Source organism: Anarhichas minor, unplaced genomic scaffold (genome assembly GCF_050575085.1).
Source record: "Anarhichas minor isolate MPS153535 unplaced genomic scaffold, ASM5057508v1 ptg000003l, whole genome shotgun sequence".
In the NCBI taxonomy this organism is placed as follows: Eukaryota; Metazoa; Chordata; class Actinopteri; order Perciformes; family Anarhichadidae; genus Anarhichas; species Anarhichas minor.
Window position 1 is genome coordinate 17,437,928 of NW_027466449.1, and position 19,809 is coordinate 17,457,736.

The window sequence follows — 19,809 nt, forward strand, 5'->3', positions numbered from 1 at the left end:
ACAAGTACACTTTTTCCCCCCACATGTCTCATCAAATCCTACATATAAAGCATCATAGTGGAGTATTTAACACTGAAGAAAAGAGCTCGGTCCACCGCTAAAAGTGGGCCAGTTTAGTAAGAGGCATGCGCTGTTTTCTGACTTTAAACAGCTGAATCTAATCTAGATCATTTTGAAAAGACACAACGTACTTCTGAAGAGCCTCTAATGATGACTGGCTGATATACACGCCAGCGCATTTGTCATGACAAGAGGCCTCTATTGTATTAAACTCATCTCCCATTTGGTGCCATTGCTCCACTCACTTCTGCATTTCAGAGCCGCTGTCATTAATAGCTGGTTGCCATTAATTGTTAAGTATCTTCCTCATCACTTTCCTGTGCGGGACTGAATAATGTAGAGTTTCAAGTGCTGGCAGACCCATAACGTATCATATCGGCTCAAAATATCACACAGATCCAGGAGATGTTTGAGCTTTGAATGAAGCTGAATGCAGATTTACATTGTAGAAGCCCACAAGAAACAAGGTGCATAACACAGAGGAGGTGGTATTATTGATTAAGTCATTAAATTAAATGTAATGCTCGTTATACTCCCAATATAACTGCATATATGTCCACAGTTGAGTTGTTCTCTAAATTGCTTTTTGAATGCACACTGTATATTGGTGTGGACACAGCAGCTTTGAGTACTTGGAGGATAAAGCAGTGGTTAAATGAATTGTTCGTCTATCTGGCCAAGAGTTAGATGAGAAGGTTCATGCCAGACTCCAGCCTGTCAGCTGTCTTCTGGGTTTAACATGAACATTCATGTGCTACGGTTAGCTTGATCAAATATGCATATTTGTGGCAATTTCCTACGTGTCTGCAGGTTTTAAAGCAATTGTTTGATATTTGGGGGAATATGCTTATTTGCTTTCTTGCCAAGAGTTAGATGAAAAAGTCTAAACCGCTCTGGCGCCTGTAGTGTAAATAATTAGCATGAAGACAGCTCGTCTGGCTCCATCAAGGATTAAAACTAGAATTACAAGTTGTGTTGGAGTTTACATCCATGTCTGTCCGAAGTGTCATCACATTCATCATCTTATTTGTGTGAAATCGTCATAATTAGCATTTGAATTATTGCGTTATGGCCAGAGATGCGTTTGTGAGGTCACAGTGAGCTTTGACCACCAACATTTAGTACCAGCACCTTCCACGCTAATTAACGAACACGTTGTATCTTGTTTGTTTAGCGTGTTCGCTGTTCCACGGAAGGTTTTGTACCGAACTACGTCTCAAAACCACAACTAGTTTTCACACTTTTGGTTCGGATCAAACCAATGAATGAGTGAGCGTTAGAGGTGAGCCATGCTAAGTGTTCCCCTCTGTTTCCAGTCACTGTGCTAAGCTAAGCTAACCAGCTGTTGGCTGTAACTTTATATTTAGCCTACACACGTAACACACGAGTCGTACCAATCTTCTAATCCAACTCTCAGCATGAAAACAAATAAGTGCACATCCCACAATGTGGAGCTTCTCTTGTTACTAATGTAGAAGGGTCAGTTGGCTCATTTAAACTCATTTGTAAACTAACTAGTTTTTAGTCATTTTCTCATAGACTTCTATACAACCAGAGGAGTCGCCCCCTGGTGGACATTAGACAGAATGCAAGTGTAAGGCACTTCAGCACTGGCTTCACTTTTCAGAACTGGAGGTTGCCGCCTGCTTTGACCTCATTATGTTTACACATTCTTTGAGTGAAGTATATCATTCTAATCTGCTGTTGATTATACTGTATCAAAAATGTCCAAAACTCTGCAGAAAGTAAAAACATTAGACTTTTCTTACCCACGCATTCTGTGAGCATCTGATAACGTCTCCAATGCGTCACTCACCGTTGAAGCTGGTGTTTCGTATGTACTTCAGCAGAGTCTTCCCCTCGGCGGACTCCATTTGTGGACAAACGCCAGGATGATCGGGACACAACTCCCTCTGCATGTTGTGCAGAGCGTGGGCCATGGCGTACACCGCGTCAATCACAAACTGCACCTTCCCTTCCTGCTCGTACTTGGATTCGCTCCCGATGCGCTCCTTGCCTGAGGGAGGGGGGAAAAAAGGGGAGGAGGAGAACTTACAGGCAAATACACCGTGAGCCATTAGACATTACATCCTCTCAGCACCCGCTATCATCCCCAGCTTCAGTTTTTATTCCTCCATTTACCATTTGCTGCCACCGACTTCAATTGTGATTTTGTAGGAATTAACACCTAAAGGGACAATGTGGCAGAGCAAAGTAAGAAGACACATTTAATTCCCAAGTGGAAAATATCAAGCAGAGCTGTGAGACAAAGTGTTTGTGACGAATGTGGCGGGGCTCGGATTGAATTACGGCGGCGTATTGCTGAGCGATAGGCTGCTGAGAACGGGGCCTCACTCTGCAAGGTGATGAAGATCGCCATGAACTTTAGTAACATACTCTTCTACAGTGGCTTCCTGCTCTTTTATATCCTCTTCCCAGTGCACTGCCCTTTCACTATGGGCTGCTGTAAAGGTTTTGCCGCGCGCTGCTGGTTACTCTGCTTGAATACGTAATGTTCAACCTCAGCTGGGTTTCTGTTTTTGGAAGAAAAACAGAATCAGCTATTCTATACCGCCGGCAGATGAAAGCTGCATTTCATATTGGAACAACAAAAATACTACTATTACTTTTAGTGACACTAATCATCATAATCATCATCATTTCAATATTCAAGCTCCCAGTTAATAAAAAGGCAGCATCGAGGAAATAAAAGACAGACTTCTCCTCAGTGATAGCTGCTCTTAGCTCCCATGGAGAGCGCCGCGGAGGGGCAGATGGTGGTAATAGGACACATGTAAGAATGTGGGAGACTTGCATAAACTGAAGGAGGTCAGAAGCAATCTGTGCTGACATTTCGGGCCATTTTTCAGAACTTAACATACATTTCAGCCCACGCATAACCTGCTTTTCAAAGCTCCGCACAGGATGCTAAATGGACAGTTGTCTAACGCAAACGTCTCCCAGTATTCAGCCTTCATAAATATCAGCTCGGCTGCTTGTGTAAAAGGAAGAGAATATAGAGACGGAGAAGATAAAAAAAGACATTTATGGGCATTTTACAGAGGGATGGTGGGGCTCACTGAGTGGACGAGCATCTTCTTGTCTTTGACGCATGACAAACGACGGCAAACAGGAGATTATGAAGGAAACCAAACCACTTCTGCAAACAGTCATTTGTGTCACGCTGCCATTACCGTCATCCCGTATGCAAGCAAGAATTAATACAGCATCCCACATCACAGGCATCATCTGACGAGGATAATGAATGCAGCGCAATGCCTGTCAAACCGTTGACAGGCACAGTTTAGGTAATACGAGAATGCATCACTGTTAACAACACTATCATTAATGCTGCCGCGAAGACGGTGATAAAGCAGAATGGGGGCATGAGCGGTATTCACTTTTGCTTTCTGTCATTTTGCCTGTAATTTCCAACCTAAATAAAGTGCACCTGGCTCTGTGCAGTTAGTACACACGGCACGACTCTGCTGAGCTGTCAAGGTGACTGGGTTAAGGGGGAAGAGAGGGAATAAGGGATGTAAGAGTTACAGGACATTAGCCAGAGGAGCAGACGGTCTGTAACTGTAGTATGACTAAGACGCATGGTCACATTATTACTCTAATAATAAACTCCGCCTGTCCTGCGCCCGCTGGGCACAAACACCTGGTGTTAGACTTTCTGGTTGCACCGCAGACAAGAAGGGTTGAATTAAAAACAGTCGATCTGCAGCTACTAATGTGAAACATAAGGTCAAGTTCACGACAACCTGACAAGGGAGGGTGAAGATACGCATCGCCTATTAGTGTAATACCACTTCACGCGTGTCAAAACCGGTGTACCTGTGCATTTACGGCTCGTGTCCTCTCTCTTCGAGGCACTGAGGAGCCTGCAGTCAAAGTTTTCCTCCCAGAACTCGGCGAACCACACGTTCCTGCGGTTGTTCTCCAGGGTGAGCCCGGTGAAGTATTCATCGAACCCTGCGGGTGGAGGAAAAGAGGAGGAACGGCTCAGTTCCGGACCAATTATCGGAAATGAAGCGGAAAACTTGCTGCAGCGGTGTCGCGGCAGGTTGGTGGTGCTGGTGGCCGCTCGGTGTTCAAAGAAAACCCAGCAAAAAAAAAAAAGCACTACTTCATCAAAAATTGACCATGGAGGTTCCTCTTCCTCTCAAGCCCCATGGAACTTTAATCACTTCTTTCATCTAGGAAATTACATTAATTAAAAAACAGGATGCATAGTAAATAACGCAGGGATTGTAAGCGGTGCTGCGGCCTGTTGCCTCAGGCCGAGGGGTCCTGCAGGTGCTGCACAGGTTTTTCTTCCCTTCATTAAATCCATAACAGAAACAGATTGAAGGCATGATGTTTTAGCTTTGCACTCATTTCAAACGGGCATTAGGCGCCTGTGTGAAGCGTTAGCTTGAGGAGAGGTAACTTGCTGCAACAAAGAAAAAGGAAAGCTTGTATGCTGCATTTTGTTCTTGTTTGTGCAACTTTACCACCCGATGTGGGTCAGGGAACTGAGCAGGGACAAACTTCACCGTGGTGCAGTATTTCTTCTTTTTTTTTACCTTTTGCTGAACAGTTTCCTCGAGAATAACAATCATTTCACATTTTAAAGTCCCTCTGTCTGTGTCTCCACTCTCTGTTATCCAGTCATTTCAGATGAGTCGTGGGTAGAGGTGATAATGTCTAATCGGAGCCGAATGACTCAGCTGATTTTCTTTTCAAAAGACCATCAATGATGCACGGTGGATTAATAATATTCTGCCTCCAGAGTGTACATGTGTCCTGTGCTCGAGCTCCCCTAATTACGGGAAGCTTCATACAACTCAGACTTTCACATCTTTTGCTCGATTGTCATGATGAGTGGTTGTCTGGATCTGTGACACCAGACAAAATCTGCTGTGAATATTCTATTTCTGTGGTGAATTTGTACGCTGTACAGGACAACCTCCTCGTGGGTGCAGCTGCAGAGAAAAGCAGCTCTAAGCACTAGAATATAATTGATGATAGTATTTCTTTTGGAGTTCGATGACAGAAATTGTTAAAAATGATTAAAAAACCAATGCTTAAAATTAAAAACTGAATTAAAGCTTTTTCTCTGACTCATCCTTTTGATCCATTAGAGACCAGAGACACTGATTTCTCCACAGAGACTTTTCCTTTGTTAAAAACAAATATGTAAAACCACACGGATTCATTTATCTGAAACGATGGCAAAAGGTGACAAAGTTTTCATTTATTGGTTCCGGTATCTAATAAAATCTACAGAGTAGCCAATTTGTCCACACTGACTTTAGTCTGGTCGCGTACAACCCACGGCCAAATGTAACAAGGTCACACTTGTTCTCTGAGGATTGTCGAAAATCATTGTGAGAAATGTAGAAAATTGCCAACTGAAGTAGAAATAGACGAGGCAGGAGGGAGATGTGGGAACATCAAATGTGAGAGGGTTCACTCGAAGTCCTGACCCCACAGAGAATTAACAGCTGAGTCAGCAGTTCATCATCTTTTAGCTCATCGTTTTGGTTTTATGGCCTGCAGACATATACTGTGTATAAGAAGTGGACGTAGTTACCATGACGTCACACATTGGTTTGTGGCGTTTTATAGCTTGAGTTTAGCATTTTGGGTGTCGCCATCTTGGTTTTCGCTTTGTCTTTTGCAAACAGAAGTGACACGAGAGGGTGGAGCGACGTAAGTACAACCGAACGCTGAATAAGACATTTTTAGGCGAACCAAAAATAAAAGACGACAGAAGGCGATTCCTCTCAACAAAATTAAAAGTAAAGAAAGAAAGACAAACGCACAGAGCGGGTACGTACCTTCAATGGAGGAGCGTTTGGGCAGTATAGTGACCGCTCCCACCGCTACATCCTCGAGCTGGTGGATCGGGCTGCTCTTGGCCCCCCAGCTGTCGGATCCAATCCACAGGAAATGGCCCACTTGATTGGCCCTCTTGGAGGAATTGAGAACTCCCCTGCAAGGACGACCGTGTGTGAATTAGGAGATATAGCTCAGGGGGTGCATGCAATCCAATATCTATTACACAAAGGCACAGCCAGCTTTGAGGAGGAGCTCGGACATCACAGCTCTGCCGTGTGCAGCTCATCTCATTAAAAGGTCAGAGAGGGAAAGCAGAGGAGCTATTTTGTTTGTTTATATACGTTTTGTGTGTTTTATCTAAAGACAACAGGGAGTTAGAAGCATTATCTCCAGGTCTCCCGCTCATCGTTTCTTCTACATTTCACCAGCATGCATTCTAAATATACAAGCACTAAATGTTTGATTCTTTGTTTCTTTACATAAATACTTTCCACGGGGCATTGTAAATGAAACAGTATCTCTCTGTTGCTTTGTTGTGATCTGTATTTTGCATGTCTCCTCCGAGGCAGGGTTGTGTTTGCGTTGTTGAAGGTGTGTTCGTGTGCGCATGGTAAATCTGCGCCTCTGGCCTGTCTGCGGGAGCTGCTGCTCAGAGATTAAAGACGTCAACATGGCAAGCCATCAGCGCACCCGTGCGACACGGGGCGAAGCCAGAATGCGCGGCGCTCCTCACCGTATATCTTCTTCGCTGGCGAAGATGATGACTGCCCGCGAGTGCTGCGTTTCCAGCAGTTGTTGGATGGCTTTGTCGTAATCTTCCAGCTTGGGGTTGTGGGGAATTTTCAAAGACTGGGCGATGCAGATTCCACCTTTATTAACGGGAGAGGGGTGAGAAACGGTAAGGCCTCTGGGATGATCTCGCCCATTCACTCACTCTCACACGCAGATGTACACACACACACACACACACACACACACACACACACACACACACACACACACACACACACACACACACACACACACACACACACACACACACACACACACACACACACACACACACACACACACACACCTGGGGTTACGGAAATCTCACCCATATGGAAATGGGGAAAAAAATCTGATTTGATGGTGTCGTCATGCTTGCTATTAAACTCTCAATGACGATTCTTACAGTGTGCGCATTTACATTGAGGCGGCGATCTGAAAGCCACAGCGGCGTGCGATGCAACGCTCAAACTGCGCCTGCCGACTGAGCAGCAGACTCATTTCACAGTTATAAACATATCTGCAGTAAAGAAATCCAACAGTCCACACCGACTGGGGTCATAAAGCTATAGCTTTCACATTATAGATTTGAGCGAATCCAGCAGCTCGCCATTGACTTTTCATTTAAAGTCATTATCAAGCATCTCTTGTTGGACCCTGAACCAATCAGATAGCACAGCCGGCACCAACAAACAAAGAGGATATTAATCCTGACAATAAATCATCCTCAGACAGGTCACCGCTAACGAGTTCGTGCAGGATGAAGGGTACCGATTGCTTCCGTGAGTTGCTACATATTCGGCACAGTATATTATCACAATTGGCTTTTAGCCGTTTGCTGGATATTGTTGTCTTCTGGGGTTATATTCAGCAGCTCATTGTTGAGTGGCGAAGCAGAATTATATCCTTCATTAAAAAAAAAATTATAATGAAAAGTGTTTTCATTATTATCTGGCGTGGTAATTACAGGTGCGGAGGACAAGATAACCTTTGAGGCGCTTTGGATAAACGGATAATGTGATCACCTGTGCGAGAGAGCTACTGTAGGCCTAGATTTGATGCAGCAGCCTGCGTCCTGAGTCAACAGCAAAGCTCTACTCAAAACCAATTAAATTTCTCCCACTCAAGCCTTTTTAATAGCCTACCCAATAACCTTTCAGTTTGAGTTTCCCTGAGTAGACAGAGCAATGGAAGGAATCTTCTAATTGCCGGTCTCCTCAGGCTCATTACTTTGATATAAACAGCTTTTATCTGGCAGATCACACATCTCCAGTCACGGTTTATTGTGGCATTTCAAAAGGCAGAAGATAGAAGAATGACAAGTGCTGAACCTCCTCGCAACTATTTTATTTATTTTGTTTCAAGTATCAGCAGACAGAACGAGGGATATTTCTCGCTGCGAGAGAGAAAACATTTTGTATGTGCAGAAAAGAAGACCTCTGGGGTGGCTGCTGTTATCCTCCCTAAGTGGACAAAACATAAAAATGGAGATCCGACAAATGGCCAAGCTGTTGCTTAAGGGTTTGTGGTATCCCGTTATAAAGTGTAACACGCTCGGTATCATTTGTTGCCGAGCAGCCGGCGTTGTAAGTCTCCAAGGGACAACACCAAAGCTGCGTTTAAGTATGCAGATTTCAGTTGGTTTTTAGCTAGAAAGCCTTCAGTTTGACACTGCACTTCTAGGTTTCTGTTTTAGGAAAATCTAGCGCTGTAAAATATCAGATTCTGCCGTATTAGCGGCACCTTTCAGTTCCAGGGGGTTTTATGTCTGCAGGTAGGTATCAAACATTCATTAAATCCAGAGAGGGAGAAAAAAGAGAGATAAATCTCTTCTTGTTTTTCTCCCAGAGAACTTAAGTCTCATGAAAATACTTCATAATTCATTATGACAAAAAGCAAAACCTGCAGGCTTGTGTGAAGAGTTATAATGGTGGAAGAGCTCTGAAAAGAGACATATCATAGGTCACAACAGTCAATACCGTAATATAGACAGAGACCGCAGGAGCCACTGATGGACATAAGAAGCATTTCAAGCAGATCCCATCTTTAAGAGAGACAAGAGCAGAGAGCCCAACGCGCTGCGGCCTTAAGAATGCCCTAAAGGCTGCCGACCAGCGGCTGTACAGCGCCGGCTAAATTATTGAGAGCCTGCAGAATACCTCATCTGTCAGTCAGTCAGACGGTCAGTTAGTCAGGTAGGCAGGCATGATGGAAATGCAAGTATCATATCTGTACTTCCAGAGTGCTGTGCCGCGGGTCGGAACGCCCTCACCTGTCACTGGAAGGCAGTGTTTGGACTTGAAAAAGAGTCCTCGACTCAAAGGGAGGGTTTAAAGAAGAGCTGCGTGTCTCGGCTGGAGATGTGTGATGTGTGAGACAGTTAAATGTCAGGTTCTGGGAAAAAGAGAGCGTTTTTCTCCAACTTGTCGAGGTCTTAGCCGAGAAAGAGGATTGTATAGCAATGCTGTACCTTCTGAATGTCACTTAAAGGAACAGTGTGCGGCATTTAGGGGGATATATTGGCAGAGATGCAAAATATATGTTAATACGTTTTCTTTTGCGTATAATCACCTGAAAATAAGAATAGTTGTGTTTTCGCTACCTTTGTAGCAGTTGTAAAACACTGACTGTCAAATCAAATAAAGAAAGTTTGATTGAATATCTTAACAATAAACGGGAGAAGTTTCAGTTAATTGCGATCTGCAGCCTCACCGCTAGATGGCGCCAAATCCTACACACTGCACCTTTAAGACGCCATTATACGTCATCAGAACTGCTTGTCGGATGGTCGAACAGCTTTGGAAACCAACATTAACTTTCTCGAATGGCTAAGCTGTCTTTTTGTTGTTGTTGTTGTTGTTTTGTTGTGAACAACTGAGAGCAACACTATGAATGTTTTCTGGGAGAGGCCGTCTGAAGTAATACGATTATCTTTAAAACAATTTTTAAAGTGTCCGAACACATATCCAGGCAAGAAGTAAACTAGGGTTTTTCAAGCAAAGCCTCACAGCTAGTGAGGAGGATGCAGAGAACGTTTGTCTTGAATCCATCTAAATCCATTAGTTTGTGACACATCTCAGCTGCACTTTGTTCCTTTAACTATGATCCTACAACATAATATCCAAAATATATGCCCCGTGAACTCTTCCCCTCTGCCCCACATTTGATTCACATATCAAAGACAGCTAAATGATAATTAAATGATCACGATGGCTGAATTCATCAGGCCCTTGGAAGTTCCCCGCTTATCTCTCCGAGTGCCATAGGTCATGCACTGCATTAACTGCTTCAATTATTCATCCACAATGCCCTCGGTTCTGAAACTGCACTCCAGGGCGAGGAATCCAGCTTTGCCATTTTGCTTAGTGAAATACAAATCCTTTTAAATTAGAAGGTCCTTGATGGATTCGACCCCCCGCCCGCCTGCTGAACACCCTCCAGGCCCCAAACCTCCAGGGGATCCATGATTATATTTATCACCTCGCCTGTCAAGAGGCAAACCCGCCATCTCCAGCCTCCCCGCCTCAACACGTGGGAGCACATCAAAATGGGCTGACATGCATTTGACATTCATATTCCACATCTGTGTGCCCTTCCACTGCCGGTCTGGGACTTGGCAATGTCGAAAAGGTCACGCAGAAGTATCGTGGTCTATTTTATCGTGTTTGCAGATGCATCACACATCCACCCCGGTCCTCTCCTGCTGCTAAATAATAGTGCTATTCTTAACTGGCAGATTTTTTATCCCCCCCCCCCCACAGCTCAGACTAGATCTAAGAACGCAGCGTGTTGGCAACTTAGCTGCAATCAATTCCACAGTGATACTTGGTGGGAGGTTTTTCACTCAAATGGGAGTCTCTTTTATCAAAAAACTCCATCGCTCTGGCATGAGTCCAGACAGACACAGAAAAAAAAAATACAAACAAGATATATCTCTGCCAGCTTCACCTGGAGCCAGGATGAAGGTGCACAATGAGAACAGTGGCTTAGCAGGGAGAGAGAAAGCCCAGAAGAGATCAATACAGGCTGACCATCACTCCAGTCTCAGCTTGGGGTAATGGGTAGCCATATTGCATTAGTCCGCTAGACGGTTCTCCTTGAAGTTGTGAAGCGAGAATCCCACTAATGCATCTGACATTTCACTGCAACCGAACAGGGCAGCCACGAAAAGTCTCAAGGCCTCACGGATCAGCTTGCAGAGATACAAACAACATCCACCCAGAAATGTTGTTGTTGTTGTTGTTCCGCAGTTTTTTGTGTGTGTGTGTATTTTCCAGATATATTCTATCTTTCCATATTCACCGGGGTGTTTGCTTCTCATTCAATTCAATCCAATCCAGTCTGTTCTGGTGCAGAACCGGGCCTTTGAATGAATTCCTGTGAATGTACAGTTCTGCTATTACATAATTAATGTGTTTATTAAAGATAAGATGCCTTGGGTATACTGGAGGATTTTTCTTTAGAGGAAATAATTCCCGTTTGTATATGAATACAAAATATTGCAAAGTGAACTGCAGCTCAGTCGTAATAGGATGAGTCAACAGCAACAATGGCATATAATTCATACTCATAATAATAGCGACGTGTTTACTGCTCTTTGCATAAGAAAAAACCCAGAAACATCAGTTGGAAAATGCATCTGAGAAACCCAGCGAGAGGAAACCGTGTTTATCCACACGATATAAGAGGAATTTAAAACTTCCAAAATGTGTTTCTACACAAGCTACTTCCTCACTCTCTGTCGATGCAAATCACACAACCACAAACAGCTTCCTGAAGCTTTAATGATCACACTGGACACGAATGCACACAGATGAAATATTCATGCACGCCGGACTTCTGATCAGCGCCTGTGGGATATCATTAGCTCTCCTCAATCTAGAGGTGTCCGTACATTAGAAGACACGGGGATCCCTCGCTGCACATTCGCAGGAGATGGATCGGGATCCATAGGAGGTCGAGGTGAGAAGCAGCAAAACACTTGCTCCTGTTGTCGTGGGCTGCTGAGTCACGGAGGTTTTTTTTTTTTTTACAGCCCAGGTAACAATTCTCTTGAATTGGTCATTTCAGAAATGACCAAAAAAGGGATTTGAGTTCTGAATACACAGCAGCAATTACCAACTCTGGTGCATTAAAAACATATAGTTGCACTCTCGGCCAATCATTTCAAAACTCCCCGTATTGTATAAAAAGAATGTTTCCCTGTCCTCATGTTGCAGAAATACTGCGGCAGCAGATTGTTAACCACATGATTTGACACGGATAGCCGACCCGCTGTACTTGTAGAGCGGCAGCAGTGACTGCTGATTCACATGGACCACCACATGCCGACGACGGCATCGGTCCGGGAAAAAAAAGCAGGTGAGTCGAGCATGTGCACAATTTTCAGCCCGCTTACAAAAGCCAAAGGACCTTCTCTGAATGCAAATATCTGTTGTAAATACTCTTCAACCTTATTCTACGCTCTCAAAAAACCCAAATGCAAACTTAACTTAGCTGCTAAATCTTTGCCACGTTAAACAATTACCATTAACGTTACATTAAAGGATCTAACGAACGAGGCTGATTCTAATAGCTTGATTCGTGTCCATTCAGTGGTTCAGCTCTCTCTGTTTAATCATATGGTTTCTGAGAGAAATCTCTAGAGACGTTCACCAAAGAGGGCAGGTTTCTTTTCTAAGCCCTGCTGCTTCATACACACAACCAGACTAGGGTGGATTGAACTGACTGACCACAAGGCTGACTGACCATCATTACCATCCTCAGAGCCCTGCACGCTCACTAGCAGGGATCACAATAACAAAAAAGAGGTTGAGTGAAACAGAAAAGGCAGAGTGTAAAACAAAACTCATATCTCCCCAATGACCTGTTGCCAGACCGTTCTCTCTCCTCCTAGAGAAGACAAACAATTCATTTTTCTGATGGAGCACGCAGCAGAGAAGAAAAGCTGAACGGTTACATTCAGATGTATTTACATAGAATAACAGTGACACGGTTACAGGCCATGCTCATTACTGTGATATGACATCCTCTCTAAAAACGGTTTCTCCGTCAACATTTCCAGCAACTCTCCACAACTCACTGGGGGATTAAAGTAGGGGTTGCCAAACCGATCAATAATTCATCCACCCAAAACAGATTTTACGATGAATTGGAAATGCAAAAAGTGATCTCGCTCTGGTGAAAAGGTTTATGTTTAAACCATAGGAATGGATCTTTAAAGAAAACATATATACTGTATATATTATAATTCTGTTTTACAGATCACCTTCTCTTACCTGCTTCTTTGGAGAGCTGTGTGAAGGCCTCCACTCCCTTCTCTCCGTAGCTGCCCTCTGAGGCGATGGTGGAGACGTACGTCCAGCCCAGGGCTCGGATGATGTCCACCATGGCCTGGGCCTGGAACGAGTCCGGGGGAACCACCCGAGAGAAGAAGTCATAGCGCCGGTCATCGCTCAACTCCGGGGCCGTTGACGCGTAGCTGATCTGCGGGATCTTGAGGAGGACAGGTGGGGTTGGGGGAAGGGGAACGTTTACTCGTGTGTTGGTGCCATTCTGGTGCAGCATCATGTGCGGTCTGACTAATCTCATTTTTTCAAATGACTGTTTGAAATCGCTCCCCATTTACTAAAAAGGGACATTTCATTTGAGTGCAAAACGTGTGCCAATAGAGACAGAGCACATTTCAGTCGCGCCAACACTGAAGGGGAAAACAATTCATCGCTCTCCATTGGCTTTGCATTGTGTGAAGGTGTTTCCTCGTCACTTTTGTCTGCTAGAAAACAACAGAAAAATGCCTGAAAGCTGCTGTGTGGTTGGATGCACAACCAACAGGGTAAAGAACCCAGAACTAAGTATCTATAAGCTACCGAACCAAAAGAGCCGAGCCTTTTGAAAGACAAAAGTGAGGCATCAGCAGAAATAAAACTCAGTGTGTGTAACGTTACATGTGCAGCAAGCATTTTGTCCAAATGTCAGTTTTAGGCGAACTATATCTCTGTAAGTTAAACGAAAGCATTTTGAGAGCATGCTGGTGGAATGTGGATAAATCAGATAGCTATGTAGTGTTATGTTTGCAAGTGCCTTAGCTAACTACAGTAGCTCGCTAACACAGAGCTAACATTAGCTTGCTAACTTTTCCCATCATCATTTTAGCCATCAACTGCCCCCTGGTAGACATAAGATCCTACAATAATCTTTTGACGTGCTGAAATCTGATGTTTCCATCTAGCTGCAGGCATTTTGTTCGCGATTCAGCTCTTGGTTGCGTATTGTTGCGCTCTGTCTCTATATGACCTCAGTTCAGCAAAGAAATAGTGCCCATGACATGTACGGTACATTTTTTGCTAAGCAATCCCATGATGCACCGTGTAACATGTGATAGATGAGAACATTACAGAGCTCGCCAGGGTCAGAGATATGGGTCAGATATATTTTGAGCTTCAGGGAAAAGTTTGATATTTTGGGGAAACTTGCTTCTTCGCCTTCATGCAGAGAGTTAGATGAGAAGATAAAACTCTCATTTCTGTACGCTAAATACACAACTACTTCCAGCAGCTGGTTAGCTTAGATCAGCAGAAAGATGCGTCTCTGTGCTGAAGGAAGCTAACTTGCAGCATGGCTGTACTTTCATATTGAACACGAAGACATGAGAGTGGCATCAATCTCCCCATCTCAAGCGAATAATCGTGTTTCCTAAAATATCAAACTATTCCTTTAATGCCAACACTAACTTGTTTCACTTCACACTGCCAACATTTTCACTTCCAAACATGATCATATTCGCGTCAACTATGTGTGCCCGCAAGCTGAATAAGTTTAAGAAATAAATGCATTGTTTATAGAAAGGCTCTGACAGAATATCGTTTGTCATTTACAGAAATACCCTATCACAAAGAATAACAACATGAATAGATGACAGCAATGTGTTGTATATTATATACATTGTCATGGATATTATTTGTCATATGGGTTTGATTTAAAATGGGTGTCCCATACAAACAAAGATATTTGTCCCACACACTCTCACAGGCAGATGGCAGTCTGCAAAACAAACGAGCGATACATTTTTCACATTACCTTCTCGATTGATCATCTCAGAATATGCTCACATTATGTAATGCAATATTTTACAGAGCCTATATTGGGTCTGTTACCTGGGCAACGTGCCGTGCTGTCACTTTCTTCTCCCAACATATCGATGAAGACTTCCTGCAGAAATGTCTTTGCAGCACTTTTTTTTTTATGAAGTGGCAGCACAGCCTTGTAAGCGCTCTCTCACACTTCCCTCCTGGTGAGAACTCGTTGTGTCTTCACCACCTAACAGCATATACAAATATATTAAACCTAATAGTCCCGTATAGTAAAAAGTGAGATGCTGTCATGTCTTTTTAATCATAAAGTAGGTCTAAGTGCTGTATAAATACTGTGAAAGCATTGAAATGCTCAATCCATAGAGAAATACACACAGCCAGTATTCAGAAACTGTGACTTTAAATGTTGTATTGATCATTTTTATGTAGACAATACTGTAATAATAATAAAAAACAATACATAACTTTTAAAAAGAAGCCAAATAAAAAAAACATGATTGTGAACTAATCATTTTACTAATTTTGACGAATATATCTGACGTTGGTTTCCACTTCTAACAAGGCTTCTAGTTAGCGTGTTAGCATTAGTGACTGTTGCCTCCAGTGAACATACCTTAAGTTATAGTTCCCTCAATGTAACATCATAACAAAGATACGAATCAGAGGGTATTTAGACTATTACTTGGATGACATGCTATACGTTATCTAAAACTAGCCATATCATAAGTTTACTATATAAAACCTTACATGAATCTTGAAACACCATCGCACAAAGTAAACTAAATCTATATCTGATGTATAGCTACATGTTGCAAAATGACTTCATTACTCTAACAGGAAAGATCCATCACTTGATATGACTGCCTGTCGGAGTGAAATATGCAGGATGTGCGACAAAAACTTGAAACGTAATGAGCCGTGGTCGCTTTATCTCTTTCATTAAGTAGCTGTGCAGAACACAGGCTGAGCTACACTTCAACATTTGTACTCTGTTTACTTCTTGAATCTCTGCCAAACATGTCAAACCCACATCGTAGCTGTACAAGTAAAGATGCACACTCCTACATACAACCCAAAAAACAAGAGTGAACCTGGAAATGAGCACAACATGGCTCCTTTCAGGACATCAGCTTTCAATTGCATCTCTTGCTCAGCTTTCAAGTTCTTCGATCAAAGACGGGGGTTATAATGTGACCGACGCTCTGTGCTTTGATCCATTCCATGATGAGAACTGATCAATCGCCATCTGCTGAAGAAGACAGTTAGATGTGGTTGAAAGCTATTTCATATTTCTGTAGGATATGTGTGAATAGATTAAACTAATACTTGCATACTATGTTCCTTTCTTCAGTGAAGCAGCACACTTAATGATCACTATCAAGTTACAACTGAGACATACTCTCAACCCAACAGTGCATTTAGAGTAAGGAGATACAACAGGCTAAATCAATCGAGTTCTTGAGAAAGATGCCAGATAGTCACTTTTCCTAATGTTCAGGGAACCCCTTAAGAGTCTGCAGGTGTTCTTCATACCTCCGAACACTAACACTGCTCAGGGTTTAAGGCAAGCTAACGGCATTGCTCTGGTGATGGAAATGTTGATCTGTGAGTCAGTCTGTCGGTCCACTTCACCTCTAACGGCACCTTGAGATTCACATTTGTGCTTTTGAGTGAAACGCGCATTGGTTGGTTTAAGTTGAATTCAGTAACCAAACATAAATAAACAACTGCTTCTTGGTGGAGTTGCGATAGGTACATTTGCCCCGAGTTCACAAAGCAGGAACTCAGTCTTTGAGTGGTATTGTAATTTTTCTAGTAGCAGATAGAAATGTTTGATTTGCGAGTTGTCTGGAACGCAGCATTAGTAAAGCCTCAGAGAGCCACAGACACAATCGGTGTTCCCAATGTTAAAACACTAGGTCGCTTTGTTGGATGTTTGGGGCAAATAAACACAAATGATCCAGTGGTCAAAGCGTAGAGTGTAAGAAGGGAACGTAGTCATTGTGAGGTCACCCATCGGTTTGAGGACTGCCGTTTTAAAGCCTCGCATTGGACATTTTGGCCGTTGCCATCTTGGTTTTTGGTCGTCTTTATGCAACCACAAGTAACACGAGAGGGCTGAATAAGTTACAATTAACTTTCATGAAGTGAAAACACACTTTGAAAGGGTTTAAGTTATAAGACAAAAACACAGACAACTCCCAGATCGGACAACATTGTGGTCGAGACCTGTCAATTGCAGTAGCCCCGCCCTAAAGCATCCCCTGCTTTATGGTCTGTTTGACTCTAAATGGACCATAAGTTACTAAATGAACATCATGCTGTATTGAAGAAGACTTGAAACTAGAGATTGAGACCATAAACTCATGTTTACAATGTTTACTGAGGTAATAAATCAAGAGAGAAGTAGAGAAGACTTTCTGTCTGAACATACTTTTAATCTTGTTTCATACAAGCTAAAAGGAAGGAGGATCTATCTATCTGACTGCATCAAACACCGTACAAATAGGTTGATAAAGGGTTCTAGTAGGAGGTTGTTCACAATGCTGCCTGCTTAAGACCTAAACATCTCAACAACTGTGTTCGAGGTTTTGAAACGGCAATCACACCTGGTGGCACGTCTCGGATCAAACTGCCGACCTCCCGTTAGACAGGAGGACGCACAAGCAGGGACAAGCTTCATTTTGTCTTCCAACCAGTGCAGAACCTCATCACACAGTCTAATCTAAGCATCGTATGAATGCCATCCAGTGATCAAAAAGCAGCCGGACACTGGGGAAACACAAGAATGAGGACACAGCGGCTCGCTGATGGGATTGCCTCAACCCACAGAGTGTGAGTTATAGCTTTGACCCACAACCTAAAAGGGGTCAACCGCACGAAGCTGACAAATTGAGGAGTCAAGCTCAAGACGACTCAATATGTTTCAAGTCGCTGCGAAGAAGAACCCCCCCCCCCCTGCTAACTACAAAACCAGAAAATACATAATCAGTGATGCAAATTCACAGGTGGGAATGCTGCTGCGATGCCACACGTTGAATCACTTCGGGGCCGCCTAAATTGAGTGTAGTGGGTCAAAGAGGGGAGCGCCGCAAAGTAATGGAAAAGCAACAGCGGCTGTGATTTGCATTTAAAAAGACTCTTCTTTCCATGAAGTGAAGCATCTATTTGAAACATTTGATGGCCGATGTACTCTAACAGAGCTGCTGTTGAAATGCTGTGCAGCCAGAAAGTGTTATAGGTTTGTTGAACCGCGTCCCATCTTCGCCCCAGCTGTTTGTCTCTCCGGAGCCCATTTTTTTTTGCTGCAGGGAACCATTAAAGATGGCAATGTCCTTTTACTTTGTCCCAGACTCGTACTCTGTTGCTATCAACTCCTTATTCCCCAGAAATCCAAAACCTCTATGTTTTCAGACTGTGCTTTTTTTTATTTAATTACCACTTTGACCCTCCAGGTAACAAAAGTGCTAAACCTTGATTGAGGAAATGCCGAGGTGTGAGGATTAAACCTGCAGGAATTACGATACAAGGAGATGCTGGCTAACTAATACCGACTAGAATCTAACAGCTTTGTGTTTTCCTCTCTGGTAGATAACGGTCGTCACATCAAGTGGAATCCCAGTTAGAAATGTAACCTTCTTCTTGAAATAAGTGAATTGAATTTAAACGTCTGAGCTTGATTACGTCTTTCTCGGTAGATTACAAGCAACAAAGTTTAGCGTCGTCCCTTCACAGTTGCACGATTGATTTCAAGTAAATATGCTCTTGTTGCGAACAAATTGCAATAGATTTGAATATTTTCATCATGCAGAGATAATAAGGCGAGGAGAATAGATATTTTATCAACATTTTAGAATAATTTTGTGTAAATAATTAGCTTGCAACGAGTAGAGGATTATTTTCTCTTAATCCTTCATCTGCATACGAATTTGGCTCTTTCACCGTTGCATTTCATACCGCTTGCAATCCTCCAATTTCATTAAGACACTTTAAATCTAGAAGATGTGAAATGTGATGTAACACACAACAATGTGTTCTACGCTCCAGTGGGCAACAAGGTGAAAGGGTCGGCTGAATGGAGGAACGACCACAGTAAGTAGTTCAGGCCAAGAGAGAATGATTAACGATGCCCCCTTTCAGTATCACAATTACCCAAAGTTGATGTCTGGCACCTGTCATCTGCTGTACACATCAAAGACGGGATTGCTGAGGGTAATCGCCTTGCTTGCTCTTGAATACATCTGGGCTGACAGGATCGATGGAAGGAAAACACAGAGGTCTGTTATGGGGGACACTGTTCTATTGATTTACCACCACAAAGTGCTGCGGACGCCCTGCATAAAGATCTGGTGCTGAAGTCTAAAGAAGGATAATAAGGAAAAAATAGAAGGCAGGGGGGTGGGAGGTGGTGTGTTGGGTGAGGGTGGTAATCTGCTTACTGACATTAAATGAGAATTTCAACCTGAGTGTTTAAGAAGAGAGGTGACTAAGCGAGGTTGCATAAAGGTTAGACACGTTCGCAGTAAGTGGGAATGCCAGGTGAAGTTAATTAGTGTGCCTTGGCCTTTCTGTTGCATTTTCACATAGAGCGGCCCACAATCACCACGGGCAGCTACAAAGAAAAGGTGAGAGACTGTAATGTTTGTGCTTTAAAATGTCCTGCGCTGCTAACGCGGGGGTGATGATTCTGACGAGCCGAGGGGCAACGGAGAGAAACGTTATCTGAAGGAAGAAATATGCAGCATATGGCGCGACACGACTCTCAGTTGGGGTAACGGCAACCATCTATCCTCGCCATCTGAGAGGAGGGAAATCAGCAGAGCCAGGCCGTCTCCGCAGAAAACCGAGGGGACAGTCCATGGGTTCTTAAACAAAAACCTCGGAGGGCGAGCCGGGCAGTTTCTGTAGCAGGAATCCCCGTGCCTCTATTTGCTGCATGATTAGCTTCTAAGCATATCTTGACATCAGTCAGCTCCACTCTGGCTGTTTGCAACAATCTCCACAGCGACGGCGGCGGAAGCGACGGCGAGTTCTGACAGACCCGACTCTAACCCCA

The 19,809-nt window shown here is 43.4% G+C and overlaps 1 protein-coding gene across 1 annotated transcript in view; it reads right to left on the reverse strand.

Annotated features, from left to right (window-relative positions):
- LOC142959493 (metabotropic glutamate receptor 7-like) overlaps positions 1–19,809 on the reverse strand; it is a 60,849-nt gene that overhangs the window by 20,300 nt on the left and 20,740 nt on the right. The window contains exons 2-6 of the mRNA XM_076100786.1: positions 12,939–13,155; positions 6,623–6,758; positions 5,889–6,043; positions 3,901–4,038; positions 1,877–2,077 (exon numbers count right to left, since the gene is read on the reverse strand). Coding sequence (XP_075956901.1) covers positions 1,877–2,077; positions 3,901–4,038; positions 5,889–6,043; positions 6,623–6,758; positions 12,939–13,155 — 847 coding nt within the window. The remainder of the gene's footprint in view (positions 1–1,876; positions 2,078–3,900; positions 4,039–5,888; positions 6,044–6,622; positions 6,759–12,938; positions 13,156–19,809) is intronic.